We start from the raw sequence: 11,968 nt of genomic DNA, 5'->3' as shown, positions 1-11,968 counted from the left end.
AGTGAAGTATACTCACCTGCCCATATGATGAACCCTCCAGCCTGTTCAATCCTTTGGCGTTCATCAGATCTATCAGGTTTGTGATCAATCGATAATGGGATAGCTGCAGCAGAAAACAATCAATCACCCAATGAATAGAAAATAAGAAATTTTTGCCTCTAGATTCATACTTTAAGACCCAGGAGATAAAAATCATATGGAAGTCTATGCCTACCACATAATAAAATATAGAACATCTATGACATACCAGTTTAGTGCACTCTTTATCACCAGACATTTGTACCATAAAAGAACAGAAAATCAATGAGAAATATATAAGATCGATGATCTAATGACTCTAAATGACCATGAGATGAATCTGCAAGGTGTACAACATACAACTACAGCACCATTGTGAACTTGTAAGTTGTAAATAGGGCCCACGCAAAGAATTAAGGTGGATTAAAAGGGCAGTTCGACATCTCAACTCCTAGTCCTACTGTGGGATGAGTCCTCAGTAGGCTGTTGGTGGTTGGGTGGTAAGGCTTATTGGACTGATAAAGGGAAGAGAGTTTAAGAGGAGGCGCAAAATATTACCCACCTTATATCCAGGCAACAGTTGGGCCATCATATGCATCCAAAAGCTCTAGAGTTGATCTGTTTGATCCAGAGGCTGTTAATGATGGGGGATTACGATTGGGCTGCAAACTGACTTCTACCCCATACACTTATTTATGGGACCCCATTGGAGCCCTCGAAACCCTCTGATTTGGAATTCTACGACAGCAAAAATATAAATTAACCGTATCCCAACTAAATGCGATTGGCTACATGGATCCTTGCCCTCCAATCAACTCTATTAGATGTCGTACTTGATATAAGGCCTAAGCTATGCACATCCCTCCTCACCACTTCTAAGGTCATTTTAGGTCTGCCCTTAGCTCTTTTAGTTCCTTCAACCTAAATCAAATCACTCCATATTAGAGCATCCAAAGGCCTCCATTATAGATGGCCATGCCACCGCAAACAACTTTCTTATAGCTTGTCATCTATCGGAGCAACTTCCAAATCAACTTTAATATGATCATTTCTTACTTTATCCTTCCTAGTTTTATCATTCATCCATCTCAATATCCTCATCTCCACTACACTGAGTTTATCATGTGATGCTTCTTAGCTACCGAACATTCCGCACCGTACATCATACCAGTCGTATGACTGCCCTATAAATTTTCTATTTAAGATTTAAAGGAATATGTCAATAGCAGAATACTCCGGACGCACCTTTCCACTTCATCCACCTTATTTTAATTTCTTGTGAAACATCATCGTCTATATTACCTTCCTTATTTATGATTGAGCCAAGATACCTAAGATAATCACTTTGCAAAACCCCTTGATGCAGATTCTTCATCAAACTAAGCTTGTTTTGTTAGGAATAAGCCTAGGGTTGGGTTGTATATGTGTTGGGCATTCAGTCCATGAGGTTTTGAGTGTAATGGGCCATTTTATGGGTTTCAACTAGGGGTATTAAGGTTGCATAGGGGATTAACTAGTTTTTTCCCTTTTACATTAGTATCCTTTTTCAGTTGGGTTCAATTTAAGTTGTCCATCTTTATTATTTCTTAGGAGTGAAGTAATTAATAGTTAGTTTCCTTTTCCGTTGTTTCTATTTTCAGTGTTTAGAAATTTATGTAATAGGCAATTAATTGTGGGGTTTCCTATTTTGGAACCTTCCAATTGCTAGACTGTATTTCCTCCCCATTATCACTATTAATACAAAGCAAGGAGGCTCCCATATCTGAACGGTTTTGACAAATAATATTGCTGATGCAGCTGCTGCTGTTGCTTCTTCTCTGTAAGAGATTTCTGTGTGTCTAATCATAGTGATGGGTTGGTGTTCGATCCAACGACTCTTTGCGGTGTGAAGCCTAGGAGGATCTTCTTCTTCAAGTATTCTTCTTCTTGTCTCAACCATTCAAGGAGTTACTGATCTGCTCAAGCTTCCACAGGTAATTGATATAGTTTTACTTTCAGTTCTGACCAGAATTCCGTTACTTGGGCACCAATCCATAACTCCCTAGGGCTAACCAGCCAACACCTAGGGCTAGCATTTGGTCAAGTGTAGTACTCCTAGGGAGGGAGACTTGATCCAAACTACAGGTCATTCTAACCTGTGATCTGCAAGATATCAGGAATTACCAAGTTTTTTTCCTGTAGTGACTTTTTGCCCCGTTTCGGATTCTGAAGTTGATGCAGATCAAGCTTACACAAGGAAGAGGCTGCTGGCCCCATTTAACCAAGTCCAATGTTGGACCAGCCAGCCCCCCACCTTGGTCCCATCTAACCAACCCAAAAGGAAAGCTGGAACACTGTTCACAAGTCACTGTTTATGTGAACAGTAACTCCTGAAGATTTTGTCTTTAAAAGGATCTTCTAGAAGTGGTAAAACTAAAAAGGATAAAATAAGAAATGAACAAATTATAGCTAATTTAGGAGTAGCTTTGATATATGATAAGCTGCGAGAAAGTTGTTTGAAGTGGCATGGACATGTGCAATGGAGACCTTTAGACGCTCCAGTACGGAGGATTGATTTGATTGAGAATGAAGGAGTTAAAAGAACTAAAGATAGGCATAAAATGACTCCAAAAGAAGTGCTATAGCAAACACCAACAAATACGAAAATAAACCAAGACAGATCCGCCTAATGCACAAATATTTAACGAGTTTCACACACCGATGTGGTATGCTACATCCTTGGGCAAAGAAGAAGATGTTTCACTATGTAGAAGAGAGATTACACCCAAGCAGCAGCGAGAAAACTCGTTCTTAAACCTTAGCTTCAAAAACCCCCGAAATTATAAATTACTTGCTCAACAAGACGATAGTACATTATATACTCCTCCAAGTCACAGGTCAATCCATCGGGATCTAGACTTGGGCCTATCGGCCCAACCCATCTACTTTCATCACATATCTCAGAAAACTTCCCATTCTGGTCGGCACCAAAATATGTCGGACATGTCATTCTTCAAAACGGGTCAAGAATTTGAGACAAACTTAACAAGAAGTAGTGAGGAAAGACATGCATAGCTTAGGCCTTATAACAAGTATGGCTTTGAATAAAACTGATTGGAGGGATAAGATTCATGTAGCTAACCCCATTTAGTAGGGATAAGGCTGAGTTGGGTTTCTTCTACTCCTTCCCTAATGTAAAACTAGAATCACAAGTGATCCTAATCCCAGGAAGAATCTCAAAATCTGGCTGAATAGGGAGAAATTCGAGAACTCACAAATTGTGGCTCAGATGGAGCTGACACTTGGAGTAGATGAAGGTCCTATATAGATCAACAAACCCTCAAAAGATGAGACAATTCCGACAGTTAAATTGAGAGATATGTTGTCGACATAAATTAGGAAACTTTTGACCACTCTTCTAAAACTAGGGTTCCTGGCTTCGGATGATCATGAAAATTGGAGTGAAGATCCCTTTTATGATGTATGTGTATCCTGCAAAAGATGAGAGTCAACTGATGGTTGATTGGGAAGTTATGCTCGAGGAATGAAAAAGAAAACTTTATGCAGTTCTGTAGTACCAGCAACTACAGGCATTGAATGGCCTCCAAACTCTGGTTGAGCTCCCCTCTAGATGCACCTGAACAACCCTCAAGAAAAGGGCTAAAACTGATCTCTTGGATGGAAGATAGGAGGGCTCGAATGGTACATCAAAACCCTAACAGATTTGGCTCGATTCAGGCTACAAGGGTGCCTTCTTGTTTTCAATCTTGCTGATGTGTTTGAAAGTCTAATAACGATCTTACAACACTCAAAAATAAAGAGAGAAAAAAAGAAGAAGAAAATGAATTTGATGGTGGGTTGAGAAGAGGGGGGGGGGGAAGAGTTAGGGAATAGACATACCACTCTCTCATGTTTTGCGCATCTCACCCTCAGGTAATAGCTATCTCAGGCATGAGTAAACACTTTTCATTAACTTCTCAATTGATTACAGCAGCTCCATATAAAGGAGGGAGTTCAACTTACAATTAGAAAGTAATTAAAATAGGAAACTAACATAGACTTTCCTAACAATGTACTTGTTAACCAAGTAAATATAAAAATAGAAACTCCTATTACTCTAATATCTCCTAACAAATACTAACCAAGAAAAACCAAAAAATGAAACAAATCTTTCTAAAATTGATAGGCAGATCTTGAATCATTCTGGGCTTCTTCCTTCCAAATCAGATGGGACAGTTGGCATACTTCTAGAAGATCCTTTTGAAGACTAAAAATTGCTGAGAAAAATACTGTTAACGTGTTACTGTTCATGTAAATAGTAACACCAGTTATGGAAGTTGCTGGACAGGCTGGATCGATGGTTGCTTGGGCTGGTTGTTTGCTCTTCTAGAAGACCAATTAAGGAAGTAAAATATGCACTATTCAAGGGGCAGCTATGCTGGTTTGATGGCTGCATGTATGGGCCAGCATAGGATCAAAAAGTAGGGACAGCAAAGCTGGCTCAATGGGACTAAACCAGGTCGACCTTGGGACAAAATTGAACCTCATGGTTTGATCAGTTCGAATCCTCCTTTTGACAGCCCTATCTACATCATTCCCCTTTACATTTGATCCAAGTTTGGTGTTCATCCAACCAACCGCTTGTGAGTTCTAGTTGTTCTTTGAGTTTCTAATTCTGGATTTTTAGTTTCTATAACTGTCACCTTGCTTTGATATTTTAACCAAGTAGTCATCCCATTAAGGCGTCCATTCCATATTAGTTTCATCCTAATCAGATTTGTGGTTTGCAAATTCTGTGCATATTTAGTTTCTACCATATTCATAGTTTTTTGGGTTCAGTGCAATTCTGGTTTCTAGCAGGTCTCCAGTGTTTGTTTACTTTCAGCCTAGCAAACCTCATCATTGATAGTGTGATAAAGTATTTTTTTCCATCCTTGATACGTGAAACTTTCATTAAGAAGAGAGAGCACAAGAAGCAGCAAAACCACACCAACTTTACAACAACAACATCAAAATAAAAATTTAAAAAAAAAAACCCCTTACAAAGACTAACACCTCAAACAAGAAAACTACTCCGAAGACAATGTTTAGGATGAATGACCCCAGGCTCCAGCTTAGCTAGATAGTTAGCCATCTCATTTTCCACCCTTAGAATCTATTGAAAGAACACTCCCACCTTGACATCTGTATAAGTTCCTACAGGCTCATACATCATTACGAACATACATGTTCTAATTGTGATTACCTTCGAATGTTTTCTCATAAAATTATATGCTTATTTTTTTCTTTTCGAACTATATATGGATGACATTCTTTGGGATAAATGTGAAATAACAAGTTCCTCCACATACATACCACTCTCACATAGAGCATATCTTCATGAAGGCAGCTTACCTGAACCAGATCTACAAGCAACGACCCTGGAATCTCCCACATTTGCAACAAGAAGCCGATCCCCTAGTAGTACAGCTGTTGACGCGGTTGAACCAGCATCTTTTTGTTGGCCTTTTTCTTGATTGAGGTAATCAGTATCCGTTTGCCTAAATGCTTCAACTGCAGTCAAGAACTTCATGTTGTTAAATAAAAGACACAAATTGCAACAAAGAACAGAAGTAATTCATTCCACAGATATCACTGAAAATTCACCAACCACAGACCAATGGCTGACTTTGTGTCTTTGATAAACTCAGGATGACTGCTCAAATTCTTGAAAAGATTGTGCTTGAGGTATTCTGCAGCTCTGGAACCTCCATGACCTGAATTGGATCACAAGAAGAAACCAACTTAGAAAAGTAGTTAAACAAGCACGAAAAGCCAATTCACTCTAATATATCAGATTTATTCTACTCAATTCAACTAAGACTTGTCCCACCTGAATAGGATCAGCAACATAGATCCTGTTTCACCATCAAACTTTATTCAAAGCCATATAGTGTAGCGTAAATGGATTAGGATATCCAAATATAAGAAAACAGTGTAGGACAGTGTTTTAAAATCCTGAACAGAACTTGCATGAAATTTTACGAGTTCGGTGATCAGAGAGAGAGAGAGAGAGAGTAGAAATGTAGAGTATGGCATAAAACACCATTTAACTCATCTGAATTCACTGATTACCAGTTTCTCAGGAAAGAAGTCAAACACAGGTTTTGCAGGACAGGTCAAAAAGGGCCGTTTCAAGCAGAAACCTAACCAATTCCTGGCAGATTACGAGTCAACTAAAAGACTGCACTCCATTAAAAGACAGAAAGACTAAGCCATTATGGTCTGGATAGTCTGCACTGGAAAGGATAACTAAAGATGGATATCATCACAGAATTAGATTTGGGGCATACCATCAAAAACACCAAAAAATGCAACCATCTGGCCATCAACTTCTGAAATTCTTGTCTCGTAAAAATCCTCCATCGATGCCCTTTTACCCTTAAAACTGGAATACCCATAGCTGAATCTCCCACTTCGGTTACCAGTGAAGAAGCTGCGAAGAGAACAAAATAATTCAGCTGCCCATGTAACATCCACTACTTGGAAGAATTGTTCAGAAAAATCAGCTCCTAGATGAAATCAATGACTTTGGTTTTCGAGAAAGTTCTTGAAGCATATATCCTATCCAAATTAGTAGAGATAATGTAAGTGATTTAAGGTTGGTGGCCAAGAGATGCCTTGGACTGATACAGACTGATAGTTATTATTTTTCTTCTTCTTGGTTCAAGGATCCAAAAGGATTAAGATACTTAAGATAATGACATGCTCAAATTTACGAGATGGATGAAGAAGAGAAGTGCTTCAGGGCACAGAAGATAATTTTTTTATTTTTTATTTTTTTTATGATACAGCAACAAAAAGTTGGAAAAAATAATAATAATAATAATAATAACAAATCAAAAGAGTGTATAAATGAGCACAGACAAAATGGATCAGTTGCAACTATGCATTAGAAACAGATGCATCTGTATGAACATAGGATAGCATCATAAGGTGACGGAGACCAGGAGAAGTTGCATGATTGGTCACACAAAATGAAGGAGCCAGTCTCTGTTCCAAAAAAAAAAAGAGAGAGAGAGAGAAAATAAAAGAACATGGTGCAAACTGATGGCTCTACAAAAGAGAAAAAACAAGACGCTGTACAAAGAAAAGACTTAATGATGTTACAGATGTTAGGGGCTAAGCAGGTCTAAGGTTTTTAAATAGTGAAATTATGCAGAAAAGTTGAAAACAATATGAAAACCAGTGCTAAAATAGAACTACCAAAGTTTATTCATTAGAGTTGGGTTAACATGTTGAAAATGACAGCAGCAAAGATGTGGATTGTTGGTCATAGAGGTGACAAACTTTGGTGGCTGAAATTTGGCGTCAGGAACAGGTAATGGGATTTCATTTCTATCTTGAAGGATTAAGCACAAGAAGAAAAAAGAAACAAAGAATACATCTTCGCAAGAACCAACTGCTCTAGAAATCAGCAACAACCAACATCTAGTCTTCAACAGAAGCAACGATAACTTTTTTTCTGAATGAGGATTATCATACAAAAATGGAAAAGAAAATAAAATGCAATAAACTGTTGGTTACAAAATTTGCAGGTTTTTTTTATTTTTCATTTTAATTTGACAGGTGACTTTGCAAGTTTGTAAATTATAGACAAGCGTCTAGGCAGCTCGGTGATGTCATATGAACTAGTTCAGTATATCATTCCAATGGATTTCCCAGGCAAGTCAGGTAGCAAAGATATCCAAACAACCTGAATACACCATCGCTTCTCATATTCATAGTGCTGAACTTTCTGATATTATGGGTTCACTTTCTATCAGATTTTCATCTTCCAAAATTGGACTTTTAGTCCACACCATCATAACCAGTAATCTGTGAAGAAACTCATACAATGCTAATTATTACAGACCCATGCTGTAATCATATAAACTCCATTTTATTTCTTATTATTCCAAATTCCAGTTTGTCTTAATTAGGAGGTGCTATATGGATCCTCGATATCTTGACAAGGACTGATATAAATGAATGAGCTATATGTCTTTCAAATACCAGGTTATAAGGTAGCAATTCTAATAAGTTGCGATTAAACAGCTCATCATGAAACAGGGAGAAGTAGAAAGTAGAAATCACAGAAACCAGATTCGAGGTGGAAAGGATCTTTAGTTAAGTTCTATAATTTACTCTATGGTAGAGTATAACGAGCTAATCCAAACAAAGAAAAAAAAAAAATGCCAGATTTCAATCCTAACCAGTGATCTGTGGAACTAACTAACGGAGAGATCTCAACAAGAACCGATGATGACACCTCAGCGCAAACCAAAATTAACAGAGTCGATTTTGATCCTAACTCCGAACAACAAATTAATTGATCACCTTTCATCATGAGAGAGGGGGAAAGGAGAGGGAGAGAGAAAGAAAGAGACCTTATTCCACCACCGCTGAAGAGAGCATGAGGATCCCAGGAGCGAATCATGGTTTCAGTTTCCGGAACTGCTGTTGCTGTTGCTGTTGTTGGTTTAGGTTGAGCCTCCTCGTCATCCCCAGCGGAATGAGCTACCGCGAGGGGAGGAGGGAGGGTGGTGGGCATCATGCTGCCTTCCATTCGCCTTTTTATTTATACGCCTTGAAGGCATGAACTGTGCGCGATGAGGGTCAAGGGACTCCCTCTCTCTCCATTATCTATATGGTATAAATGCAACCACGTGGCCCTTGTCTGTCGTTACTACTGCTAGTTTGAATTTTCCACTCTAAACTTTGTTTTATGATTCCCCCAACAAAACAAACCTCCTCTTCTTCTTCTCCCTTAATAATTAAAATTTTCAATATTACGTCCGACCACCTCCCAAGGGCGTCAAACTGTATGAGTTATTTGATCCGATTTTAATTCGTGAAATTAAATGATGACTTTGTTTGGAAATGTAAATTTTTTATATAAAATTAATTTTTTTTTAGAAAAAAATAAATATAGGCTATGTTTAGTTGTAAAGGGAATTAAAGGAAAAAGAAGAGAAGTAAAATTTTTATACTTAAAAAATAAATATATGTAATTATTACCCATGTGACTTTAACATTAACTTCAAATCATTCCATATTTGGTTATAAAATTTCACTTTACTATGATATGTAAAATATATCATTACTAAATATGGTTAAAAAAAATTAAGCAATATATACAATCATATGGGGTAATGATTATAAACATTTCTTTTTAAAGTATGAAAATTTCACTTCCCTTTCCTTTAAATTCTTATTACAATCAAACGGAGCCTTAGATATTTGATTACAAGGGAAATATATTTTACATGTGAAAAATATTTCACTTAACCATTCAAATTTCCCTTTTTATTTCCCCACAAATTATGAAGGAAAAAAAAAACCCTACTCTCACGATCTCTCTCTCTCGCGACTCTTGCCTCACTCATGATTCTCAATGATCTTTCTTTCTCACGCGACTTTTAGAATGGGCCTTTCAGTCATTATCACTTGTGATATATTAATATTTTCTTTGTGCTCATCTTTTATATTATTTTAAATATCTATTAATGTTACATTTGATATATATAATGAAATGGGTTATTTTAGTTAGTGATAGAACATAGTATCTGATGACATTTGGTTTGATTTTGGCACTGACCTTGAATGACCTAATTCACAAAACCAATATAAATTTTGAGGAGGTGGGTGGGTTTTGGTTTGAAAAGTACTCCCCCCCCCCCTCATCATCTCTTTTGAGGAGTTTGGCTGGATTATTAGTTTTTTAAAATCTTACATATATTTTACATCAATTTTACATCTAACCAAACAACTATGGTAAATTAATTTCACTTTACTTTTGTTGCAACCAAACGACTCAAAAGGGAAAAAAAATTCGCTTCACTTCCCTTCCCTTCCCTTCCCATTTCCCTTGCAACCAAACGTATCCAATATAATTTAGAATCATTCTTTTTTTTTTATTTTGATTAACGGGTTTCAGTCGATTTTTATTATTCATCCCATAATTAGTTAATAGATCAAATATTAGAGAGGGAGTAGGGAGTTAAAAGAGAAAAAGAGCGAAATAGTATAATGGTAGAAATCTACCTTTGAGTTGCAAGTTGTAAGTTGTAACTTGTTATTCTCTCAAATCTATTTTTGCAACTGTTATATATATATATAATATTAAAGAAGCATTGTCGGCTTAAAAGATTATAGCTAATTGACTATGATATTGGAAATCAAGAAGTCAAAACATGTGTAAGTAAAACTCCATCTCGTCTTGCCCTCTTGGTTAGTACTTTATTTTAAATTTTTATTTTTTTTCATAGAGACCCATCAAAAGTCAAAATGCTAAAACTCTAAAAGTTTTAAAACACTGACACTGGATTTCGATTAACCATCGATTTTATAGTTATGAACCTAACCGAATCAAGATTATGACCTATAAAACCAAAATCATATCGAATTCCTACAATGTGGTTTGGTTCGTTTATAACTGGTAGATTTCAATTATGGTAAATGGTTTTGGTCATATATTGATACCCTTACACCACTCCTCTCTTGCAATGTTTCCCTCTAGTAGCATACCCCACCTAACGAAGCCATGCTAGAGAAGCTTATGTGGGACAACGGTATAACTTATTAAAAAGGGGCTTTGATTGAAAGGACAAAGACCCTCTATGTCAATGGTGAGTTAGGAGGATGGTTATCTATTACAAACATTAGCTTAGCCTAATACCGGCAGCTTCGGCTTGAAGAGTTGGCACCTAAGAAAAAATATCGTGGGATCAAAATCTATCGTATGTGTATGCGAGTAGGGTGAATATATATGTAAGAGTAGGTGGCCATTGGCACTATTATCTCCTAGTAGGTTGGCCAATGGCCAACGACTTTCAATAGGATAGTAAATTAGAAAAGGAAAAAAGAGTTAAGAGGACGGCAATAGCTAGACATTGGCAGTTTGGCATTCACAACAGTGTTTCACAATGGCAACTATGATACATCATGAATTTCGACCTATTCAATATGCCATTTGGCAAATATGAAGGGTGGAAACATAATCATCTTTCCCTTTTTAGATAGACTCCTTTCTGACCCAACAACCACTTCATGGCCTTTAAGGACTTTCCCCCTTTTTTTGGATGTTTGCAATACTATAACTAACATCACTTTTAAGCTCAGGCCCATGAATGAATTGGTTGATTTATTGGCCAAGATAGCCCTTAGTGTGATACATAGGCGTATCAATACTACTCTCTGCAAACTGGATTACAACACTTTGGCTTTTTTTTATAATTAAATTGGATATTTTCTTTCTAAAAAAGAAACCATAATCATCTTCTAATACATCTCCCACTCCACATGTTTATTTTAAGCTGAAACTTGACCATCAAGTGACTCGAGTCTCTTATTATGTCCATTTAAATTAGCCACGTATCAGGGTAGTGTTATATTGTCATTTATATAAAGTTCACTAAGATTTTTATGTTTAATTCTTTATTTATATATATATATATATATATATTATAAATTTGTTCTATATTTTATGTGAAGGAAAAATATACCCATCTAAGGTCGTAAATGTTATGCTCCTATAATATGAAATAGATAATTATTTTTTAATACCTAATGTACACCATCCAAACCTCTTGTTCAAGGGATTGATCATATGTAAACGAAAACTAACTTCTTTCTTTTGGATAAGTTGACTTTGGTATTTCATGTACACAAGTTTCAATTGATGGCTTATTAAGAATATAAAAGAATAAGAAAAAGATTGGGTATACCACTTATATGCTGCACAATAGCCGGCATTGTGTCAAGCAATTATTTTATTTTATATTTTTTATAGAAAGGCAATTGATTTATTTAATGTCACATAAAATGAAAAGGATTTGCCAACCATTGAAAAAAAAAAAATTAATCTACCACATCTACCACATGAACTGAAACTCTATCTAGATTGAAATTTGTTATTAAACAAATAAAAGATGACTAGGAAACATGTCCA

At 36.4% G+C, this 11,968-nt stretch overlaps 1 protein-coding gene across 1 annotated transcript; it reads right to left on the bottom strand.

Moving 5' to 3' along the window:
- Positions 1-16: 16 nt before the first annotated feature.
- LOC122063787 (probable protein phosphatase 2C 11) lies at positions 17-8,635 on the bottom strand (the record flags this gene model as incomplete). Its single annotated transcript, XM_042627489.1, is given in 5 exon segments — positions 17-103; positions 5,392-5,550; positions 5,655-5,753; positions 6,330-6,472; positions 8,406-8,635. Coding segments are annotated over 5 exon segments (667 nt in total), but the record flags the coding sequence as incomplete, so codon positions are not given.
- Positions 8,636-11,968: the final 3,333 nt, after the last annotated feature.

This window comes from Macadamia integrifolia, unplaced genomic scaffold (assembly GCF_013358625.1).
Source record: "Macadamia integrifolia cultivar HAES 741 unplaced genomic scaffold, SCU_Mint_v3 scaffold1453, whole genome shotgun sequence".
NCBI lineage: Eukaryota > Viridiplantae > Streptophyta > Magnoliopsida > Proteales > Proteaceae > Macadamia > Macadamia integrifolia.
Note: the sequence above shows the minus strand (reverse complement) of the source record. Positions and strands in the feature narration are given on the sequence as shown.